Source organism: Phaseolus vulgaris, chromosome 2, assembly GCF_051622355.1.
Source record: "Phaseolus vulgaris cultivar YP4 chromosome 2, ASM5162235v1, whole genome shotgun sequence".
Classification (NCBI taxonomy): Eukaryota; Viridiplantae; Streptophyta; class Magnoliopsida; order Fabales; family Fabaceae; genus Phaseolus; species Phaseolus vulgaris.
The window spans coordinates 30,471,811-30,493,226 of record NC_143499.1 but is presented as its reverse complement, the minus strand read 5'-3'; the positions used below and the strand labels follow the sequence as shown (position 1 = coordinate 30,493,226).

At 31.8% G+C, this 21,416-nt stretch overlaps 2 protein-coding genes across 2 annotated transcripts; one reads left to right on the top strand and one right to left on the bottom strand.

The window, feature by feature from the left end:
- Positions 1-5,021: 5,021 nt before the first annotated feature.
- LOC137811360 (kinesin-like protein KIN-UA) lies at positions 5,022-14,656 on the top strand. Its single transcript, XM_068613058.2, has 19 exons — positions 5,022-5,686; positions 6,013-6,113; positions 6,245-6,367; positions 6,725-6,910; positions 6,999-7,220; positions 7,322-7,478; positions 7,915-8,064; positions 8,615-8,703; positions 8,933-9,136; positions 9,366-9,479; positions 9,873-10,004; positions 10,108-10,239; positions 11,137-11,296; positions 11,408-11,500; positions 12,068-12,193; positions 12,300-12,425; positions 12,996-13,139; positions 13,811-13,939; positions 14,021-14,656. Exons 1-19 carry the CDS (start codon positions 5,560-5,562, stop codon positions 14,176-14,178), a joined length of 2,673 nt encoding a protein of 890 aa, XP_068469159.1. The 5' UTR covers positions 5,022-5,559; the 3' UTR covers positions 14,179-14,656.
- A 3,469-nt stretch (positions 14,657-18,125) lies between these two features.
- LOC137811359 (AT-hook motif nuclear-localized protein 26) lies at positions 18,126-19,799 on the bottom strand. Its single transcript, XM_068613057.1, has one exon. The coding sequence runs from the start codon at positions 19,413-19,415 to the stop codon at positions 18,516-18,518; it is 900 nt and encodes a 299-aa protein (XP_068469158.1). The 5' UTR covers positions 19,416-19,799; the 3' UTR covers positions 18,126-18,515.
- Between the last annotated feature and the right edge of the window lie 1,617 nt (positions 19,800-21,416).

The window sequence follows — 21,416 nt, the reverse complement described above, 5'->3', positions numbered from 1 at the left end:
TCATCAAATATATTAAATCCAACTAAAATATTGTAATTACTTTTTTCACTTTTAGATTTACCATTTATAAAACTTTTGAACTAATCCTAAGTGTTCTTGATTCTTAAAGGTAGTATTTTTGAAACATTATTTTTTATATTTAATTATTATTTTTAAATTTAAAGATAATAACAATGAATATTTTTTTGTCATTCTTATTCTTATCATTTATTTAATATTTAATTATTTTATAATGTATATATTATGATGCATAAATAAAATAGAAAATTTTATAAATATTTTATTAAAGTGAAAATGTTATCGAACAAGTTATGACTTAAAGAACTATTAAGACTCCTCTTCAGCTTCCTTCATCAGTTGGTCATGTTGTACTTCACTTCCTCTCCAACCAAGTTCCTTCTTCTCATCTACTCGCTCCAGTCTTCAGTCTTCGTAGTCTAAGCTTTGATGATACTTACAAAAGACACTCTAACGTTTAAGTAAGATTTATTATTCGGCTCTCGGTAAGTTCAGTACGGTATAATGTCATATTTGATTCTTAAAATCTATGTTATTTATATAATTGTGGTAGACCTTTCTTATTGGGCCAAATTAGAGTTAGGACGTGTTTAAATGTGTATTGTCTAATTCTTTATTGTTGATTAGATTCACTAAATATGTTTAAGTGTAATTGGTTATGTGGTATCGGTTAACGTCATAACCGAAAACTGCACCATTATTCGATCGTGTAGACCCTCCCAATAAATAAAAAAAACTAAAGTAATACTATATAAGTTGTGAAATACAGTTAAAAACTTTTATCAAATACATTTAATTCTGTACCGGTACGGGGGAGAGATCGGGACCCACCCGACTGCCCGATGCCGTGTCAGCCTGACCGAGACCATGAGAACCTGGCCAAGACCTTAGAAGACTTGGCCGACCGGCTGGGGGCCGAAACCTTTGAAGACTTGTGCCGAGAGGCCGAAGCCTTTGAAGACTTATGCCGAGAGGCCGAGACCTTAGAAGGATTTGGCCGATGGCAGACCCGCACCGTGGGAATTTGGCCGATGGCCGAACCCCATTACAATTAACGCTCAGACCGAGATCAGTGAAGCTAATGCATCATCAAGAATTAGGTAATGCAACCCTAAGCGGTATCCACCTCGATAAACGGGCCCAACAAGGTAGGCCCACTAGAATAATATAAATAGCACGCATTTCAAGGAGTAAGGTATGTCATTATTACTGTTCACCTACCTGAGAGCTAACCACCCGCTTTACTGACTTGAGCGTCGGAGTGCCTTCGCAGGTACCCCCACCATCCGGTGTTCACCCGACGACCGAGTCCCGAGCGCCGAAGGATAAACAGAAGGAAGAGAAGGATCCCAGTTCATCACCCAATCACCTGCCCGACCGAAAGAAGGAGAAGAAGACTTCAACAGTTCTCTAGGTCCCATCTCCCTAGCAGGAACAAATTCAATTAAAACCTCTTAATTTATTAAGTTTTGAACTATTAACTAGATTTTCAGTTACAGTTATGGTAAATAGAATCATAATAAGTTATAACTTAAAACTCTTCAAGTAGAATCTGAGAAACTATTATGATGAAATAAACTTTTAAGGTCAAAGAAACTTTATGATCAATTTATCATATACGTTATAAGTTAAGTGAAATGATTAGTTAAATATATTCTTAAAACTTTAAATTGGTCATTCAAAATTATAAGTGCCAACATAGCTTTTAAATAAATTGTCGCAAAAATAATCTTTCAAATATCATATTTCTATTACATTGACGCTTTAAAACATTTCCATATCAAATTATTTCTTTACTAAATATACAAAATACTTATAAGATTATATCTTACGACTGTGTTTTTTTCTTTTTTACTTCTTTTTCATAGAGATGAAACGGAGTGACATTTTAATTAAATTTTATAGGCAAATTAATCTTTTAAATTAATTAAAAAGATTGATGAATCAATGTATTTAAAAAATTAGTTTCTTTTTTTAAAATCTATTAGTGCTCTCATGTATGTTAAACGTGGTACTTTTATCTAATGCCTAATTTTAAGTATTGAAGATATTATTGAAGAACTAACTTATTTTAATTTTAAGTTATTTGAGTTATTGATTGTTTTACAAAATTTTAGTTTTATCCTAATTTTATTTAAAAAAAATATTTCAATAGATTGAAAAAAAAAGAATTATATAAATTATTTTTAATCTCAATCTCTTACTTACTGTATGTGAGATTTTACGATATCGAAACATAATTTGTAATCACATTTCTTTCATTTTTGTAGAAGAAACTCTGGAAACTTTCCTCTTGCTGAAAAGTTTCCAACAATCAGACTTCATTAATGAAATCATAAGTTTGAAATGAAGAACATGATGATGAAGAACTGAGTGCTGATAAAAGAGATGATGCAGAACCAATTGATGAGAAGGGGAAAAAGCTAAAAAGTGTAGACATAAAGTTTCATATTATATCTTGAAAGCTTAATGGAGGTTCATGCTTCTTCCCTCCATATATTCTTGAATTTGAATCTACATATATACATATAGATTTAAAGGGTTTCATCTTTATTCACTTGTTGTCCCTTTTTGTGACAACTGCATAGTCTTCAGTCCCTCTTTGCCTCTCCATGCCACTCTTCTTTGGGAACTCTTCCTTAATTAGTACAACTGGTTTCTATCACATGTTCTGTTTCTGTACTACAAAAAAATTAAATTAAATTACATTCAATTCTAAATTAAAGACATTTTCAAAATTTATTATCTATTGCTAACCAATCTCAATTTATTCTTTTAAGAAAAAAAAAAAATACTAACTTCAACCTTTGAATCATCAGCATAATGTATTGCGTATACTATTTATTATATATATTTTTTTCATTTTCTTAATTACAGTGTAATGATTAATTAATAATTAAAAGTTTTTACTGTGCATAAATTAATGACAGACTATTGATTTGATTTGGTTGTTACCAACTTGTGAGTCAATTTTATCAAACAAATATATACCTGTTAAGTTCTGTAAAATTATTTACTTTAATAAAAAAATCAAAATGTTAATCTTAATAATAAAAAACAGTGAGATAAAATTAAATCTTCCTTAAAATAAAATTCAAGATTACAAATATTAATTACTAGTTTCACTTATTTCTTCAAATATTCTTAATTTTTTAATAAAATTGTGTGTGTATTAACTCTAAGTTTTAAGAAAATGAGATACTAAATATATTTTTAAACGTGTTATTCTTCAGATTATTTCCCAGAATTATCTAATATATTTTAAATGGATTGTTATTCATTAAAAACAAAGTTTAAATTATATAGTTAAAAATGATACTTTCTTAAGGTTTATATAGTGACATGTTTGAATTTATAGTTTAAATAAAAAAAATATGTTAGAACTTCATAATTAATACTAAAATATTAAAGAAAAGTATAAGAAATACACTAAGGAATGATAAAAAGCAGAATATTTGTTAGTGAATCTTAAACCTCAAATTATCAGTGTTAATGCTTGACATTAAACTGAATAATATTTAATTCAAAAATAATAAAATTATATAATACAAAAGAAAGAAGGGAAAAGTATTTTCAAAAAATAATATTATATTTTTAAAAATAACATGAAAAACGACAAAAAGAAAACAGAGCATTTACGAAAAAAAAAAGAAAATAATATTATTATATCACAATAATAATAATAATAAAATACAAAATCTTATAAAAACATCATTATTTAATTTCAAATATAAATTATTTTTAATATTAATATATCATACAATGTATACTTAAATTCGTTTCTAAAAATATTACAATATAGTTTAAAAATAAAAATACATACATTAACATTATAAATATATATAATCTTTATTTGATTTACACATTCACAACTTATTTTATTCTTAACTAAGAAAAATATATGCACTTCCACACATGTTTCATATTTGATACATTAAAATATATATAATTTTATTATTTTTATGAATAATTAATTAAAATAATATATACATATATATATATATATATAATTTTGTAAAAATAGTATTAAAAAATTATATAACTATTATTTCTATGAAATAAAATTATTTAAAAATATAAATAAATTATTAAACTACTTATTTTATTAAACTATTATTTCTAGAAAAAAATAAATTATTTAATTATTTAAAAATAAAATAATTTAATTAATTAAATAAATAAAAATTATCCAATTAAATTAAAAGAAGTTACATATCTTTATATAATAATATAGATTATGTTTTAAAATTAGAAAAAATATAAACAATGCATATATTAAATTGCACAAATCTCAATACCATACATAATATACTAAAAACCACTCAAATATTTTAATAAAATCAGCCACTCCTAATGTTTGACCCTGTTTGAGCCTCCAAGCAATATTCAATTTCAGGAAACATGAATGTTCTTCTTGTATTTTGGAATACGTGTTGTGTGTGACATTGGTAACTGGTGGCCAGAGACCTCCGAGTCTGGGCAATTGCAAGAAACAGTGTTTCATGAGAAATGGACAAAAACTGGTAGTGGAAACTGCACAAAAGACACTTGAATTGAAACAAAGCAATAAAAATAAAGTATTAAAAAGGGTAATAAATGGAAAATGAGTTTTAAAATTGTAAGCAAGGGTGAAAGATTGATATTTTTTAAATAAAAAATAAAAATATATAAAAATACGAATATACGTATAATATATAAAATATAAGACACACGTATAATATATAAAATGTAGGACAGAGAATACAAGTGATAATAAAGTTTTTTTTGTGTATAAATTTGTTTTAAATTTTTTTTTGAAGTAGACAGATGTTTTTTTTATTGATTCAAAAAAAATTGTTTTTTATATTTGTAATTATAATAAAAATTTATATAATAAATTTAAATTTTTAAAAGATTAATATATATTTTTTAAATTATGTTAGAATTATATAAAATCTAATAAATTTTTTTTAAATTAGAGATACGTGTTATATAAATGTTATAAAGAAAGGAAGACAAAATTTAAAAGAAATATGTTATGTTTATAGAGATTGGATAAATGGAGGTAGGGAGAGATATAATAAAAATAGCAGTAATCCTTGATTAGAAAGTGAATAGAGCGGTTGGGAGAGTTGAAAGAAAGTGAATGCTGCCGGCCTACGATTCATTGCGGGTGTGAGGTGACACCTCCTTTTCTATTCAAACAAAAGCAAATTAAGTTTTATTCCAATTCTGCCCATCTTTAGGGAGCTTTAATTTGAAATGAGGAAGGGTGAGTTGGTACTTTGAACCAGTAATCTCAGACATTAGGAAGGGAAGAGAGAGAATGGGCCCAGTTTCATGTTGGCATTGCTAATTTTTATGTCTGTCCGCAACTACGTGTGTGTGAGTAGGAAGTCAAGAATAAGCTTAGAGGCAGAATTTATTATGCCAGTCACATCTCTTGTAATTCAAGCACTGCACTGCAATGCTACAAAGACCACAATAGTAACCATATTTTTGTTTCTTCAATGAACAACACATACCAAACCCTCTTATCTTGAGAGAATTTTTCAAACAGAAATGGCCACCTCTCAGGGTGGTAACGGTCACAGGAATGGCACGCACACTCACAGAGCCTCTCTCAAACCTCACGTCAAGTCAAAGCCTGTGCAACGCCGTAATAGCACCGGCAAGGACCACGCTGCAGGTCACCTCTCTCTCTCTCTCTCTGAGATCTTCGTTTCGTGTTTTTCCCTTTTTCTTTATTTTGTGTGCATTTTCTATTTGTGATCGGTAATTGTCAGTTATGATTTTATTCCGTGATTGTATGACATGTTCCGATTCCTAGTTAGGAATAAATGTTTTTTCTGCTTCTGGAGGACAAATCTTTCGGATCCCTTAGTTTGGTGAGAGAAATGCATAAACCGTTGTGTGAATAGACGGATAGATTTTACTGAAGCTTAATTACTAGTAATGTTGTTGTTTTTGTTCTCACTTTGGTTTGGTCCTGACATCAACGTGCTTGTTGTGAAGTTCCTGGAAGAGTTAGAGTGGCTGTTAGATTGCGGCCACGGAACGCGGAGGAATCAGTGGCGGATGCTGACTTCGCTGACTGTGTGGAACTGCAGCCAGAGGTATGGTACATATATTCCGTGACTTAGTTGAAATCTCTTTGTTTGTTTGAGAGCTATGTTGTTGTTGCTTTTCGTCTCTTTGTGCGTCTGTTGGATTGTAAATCATATTTGTTTGTCTGGTTTATTTGCAGCTCAAGAGGTTGAAACTTCGGAAAAACAATTGGGATGCAGATACATATGAGTTTGATGAGGTGCTAACCGAATTTTCCTCACAAAAACGTGTTTATGAAGTTGTGGCCAGGCCTGTTGTGGAGGTGCGTATTCATCAGTCCATTGATGTTGAGGGTGCAAGAACAAGTGGTTTCAGTGTCTTTGGTAGAAATTTAATTGCTTTGCTTTGTGTATAATTGATCGGAACATGTACATTTTAGTATTCAGCAATTAAAAACTAGTTTGAGTAAAGTGTTGTGGGTTAACCGTGTGACTTCTTGCTTGGGATTTTCCTACTTTCTTGAGCTCCTCATTATTGATTTCCTCAAGAATCAATCTTTACATTTATTTTGGCCCAAGGAAATGGGGAAGAATGTTTATCAGAACAAATATGAATTTGAGAAACTTTGCTCTTACTGTGGAACTCCTTGTATTACATGCCTTACTTTGACCTTCTGCAGAGTGTACTGGATGGCTACAATGGGACAATTATGGCGTATGGGCAAACTGGTACTGGTAAGACTTATACACTTGGACGACTTGGAGAGGAAGACAATGCTGCACGAGGAATAATGGTGCGGGCCATGGAGGATATTCTTGCAAATATTTCTTTGGAAACTGATTCAATCTCAGTCTCTTACTTGCAGGTACTTTGCAGTGAAAAGGAATTTGGTATACCTTTCTATTTAGTGTCACTGCCTTTGATGTTCTATGTTTCTTAATTTCATTGTTCAGCTTTATATGGAGACCATACAAGACCTGCTTGACCCTGCTAATGATAACATAGCCATCGTAGAGGATCCCAAAACCGGTGATGTTTCATTACCTGGTGCTAGCCTTGTTGACATTAGAGACCAGCAGAGTTTTGTAGAACTATTAAGGTTAGGAGAGGCTCACCGCTTTGCTGCAAATACAAAATTGAATACAGAATCTTCTAGAAGTCATGCTATTCTGATGGTAAATCAATTTGCGTATCTTGTTTACGGGGCTCGTCTTCACTTTTCAATATTTGCATTTTTAATTTTGTTGGAGGGTTGAATATAACTTTAATCCTATAGGTTCATGTGAAGAGATCCGTGAAAGGAAGAGATGCTGCTCTTTCAAGTGAAAATGGCAATCATCCACACATGGTTAAATCAATAAAGCCACCTCTTGTTCGGAAAGGCAAGTTGGTTGTTGTTGATCTTGCTGGTTCAGAGCGAATTGACAAGTCAGGTTTGTACATTTAATAAAGTGGTTTTGTGATATCTCCATATTCACCTGTTTTTAGTGGCTTCAAATTAGCAGAGGCTTTGCTTTAAGGAAAAAATCCATATTTGTCTTCCATATTTTTCCTTTACATTTTACACATCTTGATATACAAATGCTTTGAAACAATATGAAAATCGTTCTAAGTGTTGATTGATGTAATTCACACTCAAGGTAAATATTGATTACCCAAGATGAAAAGATATGTAGTTTTGTTTCTTCTTGGAATTTGGAGAAAAAATATGCTTAGTAGTCAAAATAAAACAATGACATATTTAAGAACTAGGCCTAGTAAAATCACCATATGTCAAAGACCTATTATTCATGCAATCAGGATTGTTTTACGTGGTACAACATCTATGCTGCTTAATGAGACCGTGTCATTTTTTTATTGACTTAATAGGAAGTGAAGGACATACATTAGAAGAAGCTAAATCTATTAATCTGTCATTGAGTGCATTGGGGAAGTGTATTAACGCACTTGCAGAGAATAGTGCACATGTGCCATTTCGTGACTCAAAGCTTACTAGATTATTACGTGATTCATTTGGAGGTAAGATTCAATGAGTATAAGAATTTATGTTTTCTTTTTGTTTATTTCTTCTATTGCTATTACTATAGAGCAGACAATTTTCAATTATGGCATGTATGTAGTACATGGTGCCAACACACTCGTATCCTGGATTAGTCACATCACATGTTTCTGCATGAGCGAATGAAAAGGAGGTCCAATAATTAAAGAATTATTTTGGTATATATTGAATTTGCATGTAGAGAACATGTGGTGAAGCTTGAGACACTTTGAGTATTGTAGTAATCTGACAATTAAGAATAAATTACTCACTCACACTCACCGTTAATTAATACTTGTATTATATATACTTTGTAGATCAATCTTAAAAGGGGCTTGTGCTTATTTCTTAGAAGTCACCTCTTTTGAAGCACCATGGACATGAGAGGGAAATCTTGGGTTCAAAATAAATTTTTCCATTCTAGATTAAAGATATTATGAGATCCATATTTTGTTAAAGTTGTCAATCATCTTTAAATTTTTTGAACCACACCTGTGCATGTATTTTCATGACATCTAAAAGTTTTAACAGGTACAGCAAGAACTTCACTAGTCATTACTATTGGTCCATCTCCACGACATAGGGGAGAGACTGCCAGTACTATAATGTTTGGACAGAGGGTGGGTTCCAAATTCAGTAGTGTACTATCGTTTTTCTTCCCTTACTTTTTAGATTATTGTAGCTGCTGAAATGCCCTGTGCTCTGTTTGTTGGTTGTCTTGACCTCCTCTTCTGCGAAAAATATTAAGCCCTCCTTTGCAAATTTATATTTGAGAATATTTCATAGAATAAGAAAGGATGGGGTGCCTTGTAACTATTATGAAAATGCTGACATTTGTGCCTCTTGAAGGCTATGAAGGTGGAAAACATGGTAAAGTTGAAGGAGGAATTTGATTACAAAAGCTTATCTAGGAGGTTAGACATAGAATTAGATAAACTCATTGTGGAACATGAAAGGCAGCAGAAGGCATTTGAAGATGAGGTTGAGAGGTTAGCCACTGAAGCTCAAGAACGAATATCTGATGCTGAAAGAAACTATGTAGATTCATTGGAGGTTGGTTCCATATCATCTTTATATATTATTAGTATTGCAGTTTGTATGAAAGAGTTTCTCAAACACAGTTTAACGAATACATAGCTTCTGGTAAGTGAATCCATAGTATCAGATGTAACTAGTCTTCTGAGATTATATGCCCATATTGGCAAAGTATATGGTTGATTGATGCTGATGATTTCCTGGTTAAATGTACACGTGCTCATTTTCCTTTCTCTTCCTTTCTCAGAAGGAAAGATCAAAATATCAGAAGGACTATATGGAATCAATTAAGAAGCTTGAAGAACAGTTAGTGATGAATCAGCGAAAGAATGAGAAACCTCATATGAAATCTAGTGGAGAGGTAGTGGTTTTTATTATACTATACTTGTCTTAAGCTTATTACACACTAGATAAAATTACTAAGAACATCATAGTGGAGGACAAATATGACTAGGGGGAAAAGTATCATGTAAAGTAAAATCTGGATAAGAACTTCTGTAGCCAATTTTGTTATTTAATGATTTTTCCCTGTGATTTTATGATATGATTTTTTCACTTGAGTGATACCTGGGGCATTTTTTTCTCATAGATTTAAGGACTTAAAATATTCCTATGAAGCCAAAAATAAATTGCAATTTGTGAATTTGAAAACAACTGATAATAGCTCCATATGAAATAGTAAAGTTTGCCCACTTATTTAATTGCGGATTTTCCTCAATTGACCATTGAGGCTCACTGGAATATCTTTTCCTAGATTCCCAGAGTATCTCTTGAGGAACTGGCTGATTTGAAAAAAATGCTTCAGAAAGAGACTCACCTAAGAAAAGCTGCTGAAGGGGAAGTAAATAATCTAAAGAGTCAAGTGGCGGAACTAAAGAAGTCAGAGGTTTGTTTTTGTGCCTTCAATGTTTATATTTTTCATTTGCATGTCTTCTTTTCCCCTTGTTGGTATCTGGATTAATTTTACACCGAAATGTTTACTGTAATAGGCATCAGGAAAGTCTGAGATCTCAAAACTTCATAACATGTTGGAAGATAAGGAACAACAAACAAAGAAACTTGAAGGAGAAATAGCAATATTACAAAGTCATTTGTTGCAGTTGAGACTTGAAGCTGATGAGGTAAGCTATATCAAAAGTGTAAAAGAGCCTCAGTTATTTGGCTTTTATGAGCTCAGGTGTTTCATAAAATGACAACCACTTTTACGGTATATCTTGCTTCCCTCTCATGGTTTTCAATGTGAAGAACCTTTAATTTCGTGAATTTTAACTAATTAGTAAATTTACAGTTATTTTCCATGCTTGTTCATTTTGATTCACAAACAAATATCTGATCTCATTCCCAAATATTTTTTCTTCTGTACCAAAAACACCTAAATTTTAAAGAGAAAGAAATTAGTTCACAATATTTTATTCGAAATCCAGCTACTGAAGCAGAATTACGGCCTAAAATATGTCAATTTCATTTGGTAAGCACAAAGAGAAATTATTAAATTACGTTTCTGTTTAGTATCTTCAATTCAGCTCGATCTTGATATGACTATGTCAAAGAAGTGTTTATCGCCTTTTTCTATGTCAATGTTATTCTTGGAAATCTTATTTTTGCCGATGGGAGGCAATGGCATCTTCAGGCACTTGGCTCTGGGCTATATTTTCTGTAGGCTGAAATCTGAAAGCTAAACTTGTTGGTTGCCTGATATGTCACAAGTCATGATTTATGTCCATTTTCATCTGTTGGATCACTATCAATTGGTTTATGGACAATTAAAGAAGCCATGAATGAACTTTTTGTGTCTTTATGATAGCTATCTACCGGAAACATTTACATTGATATTGCACAAGTTGATACTACAGTGTGAATGTAATGTAACTAGGTGAAAAACATTAGGTGCAAATATAAGTAAACCAACCTTGTTCTTTGCCATTTTTTTTATCATTATGTGCACTGCTCATGAATATTCATATATGATGCTGTGGTGGAATCTCATTTGGTTGATCTAATTGGAATTTAACCTACAGACAAGACGACACTATGACAGAGGTGGGCTTGAAAAAGAAACAGGTGATCTTAATTCTCTCCCTTCTCAAGTTAAGCAGCAGGAACAGCAGCAGCAACAACAACCGCAAGAAGCTTCGGGAAACAGAGAGAAGCCCTCAATAGCCAAGCTGTTTGAGCAAGGTAGTAATAATTAAAATATATGCTTGTTTTGACTACTTGACTTATATTTTGTAATAAATTGTTGCATCAATTTTGGATTTATTCTTCCTGATAAAATAAATATTTTTACAGTGGGATTGCAGAAAATTTTGTCTTTGCTTGAAGCTGAAGATGCTGATGTGCGAATCCATGCTGTGAAAGTTGTAGCAAATCTAGCTGCTGAAGGTTGTTTTACCTGCTTTTTCTTTTTTAAATTCTTCATCTTGCAAATGAATGAAAAGAGAAGGGAAAAAAATAATCGATATGACCTGTAAATTATTTGTTTGGGATTCAATGAATCTGTGGAGAAAGTTAAAGTTTTTGTATTTTGAAACATTTGTTAAAAACAAATATCACCACAAAATCATATTTAATGTTTCTTTTCTTTGTTAAAATCATATTTTGGCTTGGTTTATTAATGAACTGATTCAAGTAACGAAAGCAACTCCTACTGAACTATGTCTAATTTATAGAACTTAGTGTTATAACATTTGGATAAAAATATTAGTAACAGTAGAAGAAGAAAATAAGAAAAACGAAAAAAAAGCTTCTCCGTTTAACTTGTGCATAGATTAAAAATCAGCTTTTAGAATGTATGAGAACCTCTACAAGTAATTTATGCATAAGCTAATTTTAATTGAAAAGTTTTTTTCAATTTTTTCATATTTTCTTTTGCTGTCGGTGTTTATGAGGTTTATCTAAACAAACTATTAGGCCCATTGGCCCTAACATCTATCCAAATTGATATTGCAGAAACAAATCAAGGGAAGATTGTGGAAGCAGGAGGGCTCACGTCCTTACTTAACCTGCTCAAGAGCTCACAAGATGAGACCATTCATAGAGTTGCTGCAGGTGCAATTGCAAATTTGGCAATGAATGGTAAATTTGAGTTTCCTTTTCTTTTCAAATAGCATCTTTTTATGAAATAATTTTATTTATTACTTATCTTTTTCCGGGTCTCTGCTCATTTATTCTGTATCAACAGAAGCCAACCAAGAACTCATTATGGTCCAAGGGGGCATTAGTTTGCTGTCAATGACTGCAGCCAATGCTGAAGATCCTCAAACCCTTCGAATGGTTGCTGGAGCCATTGCTAATCTTTGTGGCAATGGTAAACTGCTGATCTTATTCTAATACAACAAAACATGGAATGAATCATTTGCTTATTCTGTCTATTCATACCACCATACTTCATTGTCGGTAACTTCTAGTAAAACTTTCCTTTTGTTAGTTGGTAATCCTGTTTTTGAAAGGAGTACGAATGTATGAAGCCATCTTTTGAACAAATGTATTTCAATAATTATCTGTCAAACTAAACCTTTAAAAGTTAAGCTGCGTGAATAAGGTGTTTGGTCTCATCTTTATCGAGATACTGATCATGATGTTAAGTTCACCTGTTTTTAAAATCAAGTTGCTTGTCTTCTATAATATTTTTGCTCTTGTTATGCCTGAAAATTTTCATGCTGAAGAGTAAAGAAAAGGTAAAAAGTATGTCTGGCCTATTTTGAAAATGTTATAAAGTTGCTTTATGAGGGATTTCACGAGGCTGTTCTGGAGTTAGTAAAGTTAATGGATCTGTGGAGACTGGGAGTAATTCTAGTCCTAGGCATCATGTATCAAATTGATTCTCTTGAAACAAAATAACCTGCCGTCACTAAAATTTTGGTGTCCCTGCTCCTAGATAAATTACAAACAAAACTACGGAGCGAAGGTGGTATCAAGGCACTGCTGGGAATGGTCAGATGCAGACATCCTGATGTTCATGCACAAGTTGCTCGTGGAATAGCGAATTTTGCAAAGTGCGAGTCAAGAGCATCTAGTCAAGGTAACCTAAAGTCTCGTATTTTCATTGTCATAACATCAATATGTTCATTGAAAGGGAAGCAGATTTTCCCACATTAGGTGTTCTATTACAATCTAAAAATATTAAAACAGTATTATCTCAGGTATCAATTTTTTACGACGGTGATCACTATATATACATGTTAGGGAGTTATTCTAACTTTGGAATTTTAGACCACAACTCCGGCCTAATTACAATAGAAATAAGGAAATTGTTAAATTGAACAAGAAAAGAACAGAATTTTTACTTTCTGTAAAAGGGAAAGAAAAACGAAAGTTGGACTGCATCTATTCCACTGAGAACATTACAACCTTTTTCAACCTTTGCAGACGAAACAACTGTAAAGCCTAATAACAACCCACTAAATAATCTTTAAGTATCTTTATAAGCGTTTTTGAATCCAATTCACCTAAACTTAAAAAAAAACACAACAATTTAACTCTACATCATTTAATAGATTTAAATTCAAATAAATCCCCTGACAGAATCTACACATAAAAAGCGGAAAGAGAGTAAATAATACGCATGCTGCAACTAAAATGATACAGATGTCTCTCCTTTTATTCCTCATTTACTTCGGCATTTAACTTTTCATTGTTGCAAAATCAATGCTCATATTATTATCTGATTTAAAGTTTTGCCACATTGTATAGGGACAAAGAGTGGAAGATCTTTTCTAATAGAGGATGGTGCCCTCCCATGGATTGTGCAAAATGCAAACAACGAAGCCTCATCAGTTAGGCGTCATATTGAGCTTGCACTCTGTCACTTAGCACAACATGGTAAGTACTAAGTAAACTCTATCTGTGAACTGGAAACTAAACTTTCACTCGCCGTAAGAGCCTCTGATTGATGCATTCCAGAAATAAATGCAAGAGACATGATTAGTGAGGGTGCATTGTGGGAACTAGTTCGCATCTCCCGAGACTGTTCGAGAGAAGATATAAAGATTCTTGCACATCGAACACTACTCTCCAGCCCCACTTTCCAAGCTGAAATGAGGCGTTTGCGGGTGCATTAATGAAGAATTCTGCAGAGTCAACCAAAGTGGGCTGAAAGATCCAAAGACAAACGATACTTTTCAATACCTTGGATATATTCTCTCTTCAGGTATTCAAGCACGAAGGCTTTTGTTCAGTGTTTTAGCTAAAATTCTTAACAAGCGTAAGTTATTGTTTGTGGTTGATCCTTCAGTTAATGCCCATAATTTAATCAAGTCAATGTGGTGTTTCTGGTCCAGCGACTGGGATGTAAATTGATTTGTATATTAAATAAATAAATAGAAGTAAGGGTAGTGACAGTTTTTAATTTCTTTTATGCAATAGCTCATTGTCATTGATAGGAACATTAGTTTATTAGTGGTGATTTGAATTGCTTTAACATAGTTATGTTTGTAAGAGAGTGGACCCCGTGAACATTTTTTTTATTTTCTAACGAGTGCTGCTACCAAGCTGTTAAATTCAATGTATTATATAGTGATTGCCTTTAATAATTTGGAATGACTTGAGTTGGTATGACATAAAGGCATGTGCGCCTCACATATTTGGGACTATAAAGATAATGAAAAAGTAGTCTTTTAGACAATACTATCATGGGAAATTGCACTCCATACTTTGACATTTAATAAATTTTCATTTAATTCTCTTTTCTTTTATAATCTGAAAAAATTTCCCAAACTTTAAACTGCAATAAAATGCCGTATATCCCTTTCATTGATAGAAACTGTCTGATATCTGCACTGTTATGTAGTCTGGGAGATAAAAATATTATAAAAAGAAAAAAAATCATATTTAGGACCAATTTATTTAAATTTAAAATAAATGTTTCTGAAATAAGTAATTTTAAAGAAAAAAAACGGTTAAGTGGATAAAGTTGGCTGGGATGTGCCTGCCTTCATCATTCTAACTATATAAGCGATTGCAACTGAATTTGATTGGTCCTGCCAAAGTATAATTTGGTCCAAGGGATAGCAAGGAAAAAAGTGTTAATATATTGACAATTTTACACTAACAGATTATAATTGGAGAGAGAAATATAATTTTACTAAAATTCAGTAAATTTAAAATTATATTGTGCTACATTATAATTATAAATTGGTGCATTTCACTTTGCATTGTCAACATATTTTTCAAGCAAAGTAATATTTTCCCAAGAAAAATATGTAGGCATATTATTAGTATTGGAAAAGGCCTTTTGGCACTCAAAAAGAAAATAACATCTATTAGTATTGTAATGAAATGGGCAAAGATTAGAGTATAACGTTGGCTGTTTTCACTACAAATCTGTTGTTAGTCTATTAGTTGATAATGTGCTAGACTACCGTCTTATAACATGTGCAGTCATAATAATACGGTCAAAGTTGGGAGAAAAATTATGAATCAGACAAAATGCATCCCTTTTTAAAGGAAACATCGTTTTCAAATTAATTGTCTGCTGTAACCTAAGATATGCAGAACTTGTTTCGTGCACATTGTTTTGTCTTTTACATTATGTTTTTACGTTAAAAACCATACTTATTTTATGCAGGCATGTATGTGCATCCCTATGTATTGAAAAAATAAACTCAAGCCCGTGATATGCATTTGATCAATCTAATGCGGAAAGTGAGCCAGATTTCACGTACTTATTATTGTTTTTATTAAGGAATTCACTTCAAATATAAAATGATTTATAAAATAAAATTTGTATTAATTTATAAATTATAAAATATTTTTATTTATAATTTTTTTGTGGGATTTTCAACTTATTTTCTCATTGAAAGTCTGTCTAATCGTACATAACTATATATTTGTCTAATAACGGTACGATTGGATAAATCTAACAAATTTTATTAAAATAAATTTTAAATAATTTTAATAATCAAGAAGTAAATATAACTCTACGTCAACTTTTTATAAAAAAAATTGAGAGATTTCTCCTGAAAGTTTATCACAAGTTTAAAATAGTAATGACAAAAATTAAAAATCAAAGTTAGAGGCAAGGTCTTTTTCTTTTTTAAAATAACTAGTTGATTGGCCCCTCAGCATGGTTACCACCTATTTAGTAGTTAGGATGAAATAATTAATAGATCCCTATAGATGAATTCTGACAGAAACAAATTTATCCATTTTAATATTTAATTATATTCTATAATGTGAATTGTAATGAAAATTTATAATTTTAGTTTAATAAACCACTATAATCTCATTAAAGGAGATAACTTTGTAATGATAAATAAAATTTTATAATTATAATTAAAATATAGTAACTTATTTGCATTAACTTTTACTTATTCTATTTCTAATAATTCATTTATTTATTTAAATATAAAATAAATTACTGCAAATAAATTTATATTTATAACTCATTCAAGTGCGCATTATTATTATTATTATTTTTATATAAAATTATTTATTGTTTATTGTTGGAGATTTAAAGATATTTAATAGTTTTATAATGTTGAATTATACTTAAAATTCATTTCTTAATATGCTAGTAGAGTCTATCTTAATGAGTGTTAGTTGGTCTTATCAAGTCTACCATCCATAAATATATAAATATATAGTCTCGTGCACATCAACTATAAATAAAAATAATTAAACTTACTTAAAATTCACTTCTTAATATTTATTTTATTTTAAAAAAATTAAAGTATAAAAAAATTATCATTTTCCTTCGTGTCAATTTAAAAGAAAAATATGTCTTCATAAGTTCAATTTTTATATATTTTTTATTTATCCCACCATCCATAAATTTGTATAAATTTTTTTTTATGTGATGAGTTTAAAAATAAATAAATAAATATAATATATATATAAAGAGTATTTTGTAATTAAAAAGTATGAAAAAAAATATTAAAATAATAATATTGTTAGTTGTAAATTGAATTTTGACAAAAATTGGTTCTCAACGTATCAAAGTCCTTTTTGTTTAATAAAAAGATATTTCTATTATATTTTTGTTTCTTATTTTCTTCTATTTCCATTTATGCATAAATAAAGAGAGGGTAAGTGAGTTGTGAAGAAATAAAAAGAATGTTCCGAAAGCAGGCGAAAAAAGAAAAAAGTAATTAAGAGGAGTAGAAAGAGTGAAGCATGGGCATGATTTGGATGTAGACCTGAAGAGGAGCAAAGCAACGCAACAAGGACAAATAATTGGTTTAGATTAGACAAGCCAGCCTATTGTAGATTTCAGAACCCAGTTTCGGTGCATGCAATGGAATTTTCAACGCCCTTTGCTTTCGCTTCATATTCAGTTAAGAAAGGTGTTACTGAACTCATCACCCTTCAATATATTCTTCTCAATGCCTGCCTCGAAAAACAGCTCTCATCAGACACTGCATGTGTCCTTCCAGTTGCCAAACCCTTTCATCTTTATCTCTTCTTCTTCTACAACTACTATCTACCATCTCCTCTAACATCATTATAATACTCTTTTTCTCTTTATCTTATGTCGTATTCGCATCATCATAAACATCTTAAACAAATACTTTTTATAAACAGATTTACTGTAAAAAAAAACCATTTGTGATATATGAAAACATCATGTACGAGGTACACCAAAATCACTCAAACAAATTCATATTAAATAATTGTTAAATTTCCAGAAGTCTGGTTTATTTAGCCCTTAATATGTTATATTCCTTGTTTTTTTTATTCAAATAAGACAGTTATATTAAAGTCTTACAGTTAATTTGAATTTGAATAATAACTTAACTAAGATCATATGCATATGCTCTTTTATCAAGTGCTTCCTCAATCACTATTCAAGAAATCCAATATGTGTTAACATGTTAACCAAAGCATCAAACTGAAAACAAGAAAATGAGCGTTATTACCTTGAGTTCAGAAATGCGAGATCCCCAAAACCATTGTTCTTTGGTTGCTGAACCTGCTTCATGCTGTGGTGATATAACAAGCAACAGAGAAAAACGAGAAGAATGCAATGATTCAATGAATAAGAACTGCAAATGTGAGGCTTCAAACACAGTAAGTAAATTGTTTGGTTTGCCATAAATAGAATAAAAGTAGGCAATGATCCATGAATTTAATTACAGTCTGAAATACACGTAAAGATATACGAAGTGGATGGATGATCTAAGAAATAATAAAAACGAAAAACAAATGGTACTACGAAAGAAGCGAATGGAAGCTGAATGGCACGTTGGTTGAACTTAGCATCACTATTCCCTAGCTTTTGGTAACACGACAGTTTGGTGAATCTCTTGCTACGTACGTACCCGACCCACCCAAAAAAAGCTAAAAACAAAAGGCATTAATCAAGGAAATTAAGCAGCAACAGCGATTGATAGATAGATAGCGTTTCACTTACACCACCGATCCACACTGTTACTGTTACTGTTACAGCCACTGTTACATATCAGTAAGGAGAGCGACCCGTTGCCCAGAACGTTTCCGAAGGCATCTGAACGGAATTCAGAAGATTCGGATTCAAACCGTGAAAAAGAGGAGCAGTGGAATCCCCCAGAAGCTGCTGAGGTGTCTGCGGTTGACCAACGCCGCCACCACCGCCGGGTGACCCAATCGAACCTCCCTGAAGCGGCATCGAAGGGTCTTCATCTTCCAACGGAAGTCTCTCATACGCAGCGTTGCTGAACGAAGCTGACATGATAACCACAGGCCCCGAAGCAACGAGTGCGCCAACCACGCTTCCTCCTACTACCTGCCCCTGTCCTCCAGCTAGGTATATCGTCAAACCGGTGGCGGCGGGCGGCGCAGGAGGCGGGAGGAAGGATCCGGCGAGGGACAAGATCTCGAACCTTCCGTGGAGCGTGACCACGGCGCCGGAAGAAGCGGGCTGGCGCAGGGTGACATTGGTGACGGTTCCGGTTCCGCTCATGATGCAAACGCCTCGCTGGCGACGGCGGGCGAAGGTGGAGACGCTGTCGACGATATCACAGCCGTCGGCGACTTCCATGACGTGAGTTTTGAGCGCGTTGGCGCTGTCGCGCGTGATGATGATTGGGGGTTTGGGCTTGTTCTTGGATCCCGCGGGTCTTCCGCGAGGTCTTCTCGACATCTCGGTTTCGCCGGAGCCACCACCTCCTCCTTCCTTTCCGTCACTGTTGTTGCTGTTGGTGGTTCTGTTTTCTTCACGTTCTCTTTTGTGAGCCATGTTTAGGCCTCCGCTGCTTCCGCTTTGTTCGTCTTCCGTGTTCTGTTGTAAGGAGTGAAACTGGTGTTGGTGGTGCAGGTGGAGATCCCTTCCTGCGTGGAAAGGAGGTGGAAGCGAATGGCCGTGTGTTGTTAGAGGATCCATTCTTTCTGCAATCTATTTCTATCTTTCTATATATCTAGCGATGAATATCTCCACCTAATGAGTTGGTGGAGCAGAAGCTGAATTGAATTGGAGAATTCCAATGTGAAATTTGAAGCACCGAGGTTGTAATTATCTTCAATTTGATGAGCTTGTTTTTGAAATTATCTAAGCAGTGCTAATTAACAGGCACTTAGGTAGTGATGGAAGGAAGAAAAGATGGAGGGAGAGAGTGAAATTGGGAGTGTGGAAATTGAAGTTGGTCTGCAAGAATGAGGAGGAAAAAGAAAGAAAGAAGAAGATGAAGAAGCAAAGTGGTGTGATGTGCTGTGTTGAGTTGGGTTGGGTTAGGGTTAGATTCAGAAAATAGATGGAAGGTTTGGGTTAGAGTCTGAGCTTATGGGCGGTGAGTGGACCCTACCTATGCACTACACTTATGTTTAATTTATTTATTTATATATGCACAATCATCTTCTTCTACAATAACCTTCATTTATCATACACAATTAAACTATATTTTTTTAAATTGTAAAATATGAATTTGCATTATGCAGATACTTATTACAATATATATAGTAGTTATATTTGATTCAAAATTGCTTAATAATTTCATTTTAGAAACTCTTTGTGTCTGAGAACATAAAGCAAAGAAAAATAAGTTATCCATATAGCTGGTAAAAAAATTAAGAAAACATTGTAAATTATGAGTGAAAAAAAAAACAAGATCCTTCATATATATGAACTGTCTTTAAGAATTATATCTAAATACTTTTATATATTTTAATATATATCTATAAATTTGCATCTCTGCTTTTATTATATCATTTAATTTGTCATGCTAAAATTTCTATCTCTTATTTGTTGTCGAATAATATTAGGGTATTCACTGTAAGTTTTTCCTACAGATGGATAGAATATTGGATTGTGGATTTTTAAAAAACTACATATATATTATTTAAAACAATCTTATTCAAATATTAGATAAAAACCTATACTAAAGATAAAACTCCATTTTTTTATTATTTAACACTAAATTATATGTTTAAGATTCAAACTTGAGACTATTTTGGCTAAATAGAAAACATAATATATAGGTTTATATGTAGCTTCAGTGGAGTTAATATGGTTGATTTACCTCGTATAAGATTTTTAATTTTAATTTTGTGTACGATTTTTTTTTTATAAAAAGAGATAATTCTATGACATTACTTTTGCTGAAAAAAAAACTTGTAATTAAGTTTGAAAACAATAGTTCTTCAGCATTAAAATTTTATAATCTTATGTAGTATGAGTTATGTTAACTACAAAATATAACCAGACTCGATGGATAATTATCCACGTTAAGTATATTAATTAGGATAGAAATAAGATGGCACCGAGTAAATTATATTACTTAGTAATTTTTAATTGTATAAAATTTTCAGTTTATTGTCGAAACATATAATTAAATGTTGAATTAAAACTTGTCTATCTATCATTTCTTGCATAGATTTTAGAATTTCTAAATATCAGTTTATTTTTGTCCCATTATCGGTATGTAATATCAAATTAAATTACTAAGGGCCCTTTTTCTAACTCAACTAATTAACAAACACTCCATCGTATCTAAAAAGAAGATATATCTGGTGAAGACATATATATACACACTAACAACCATAAATCGGGCTCAATTACTTAGAAGTCCATCAACCAATTAATAGAAGAATTCTTCATGTGCAAATTGAGATCAATTTATCTTATTTTATGATGATTGAACTTTTACTAAATTTTATGAATAGATTAGCTCCAAATTATAGCTAGTAGAAAAGTTTTTATACACTATTAAATTATTCAATTATGTGTAAATTTCGTATCGTATCAGATGAAGAAAAACAAAACATATAAACCAACTACTAATACAAAATGTCCTAGTAATGGAAAAAATGAAAAGATTAAGATCTCTGCTGGTGTTAGTTTTTGTGATGTTATGAAAATACACAAAACTAATAATAAATTGATGTGGTT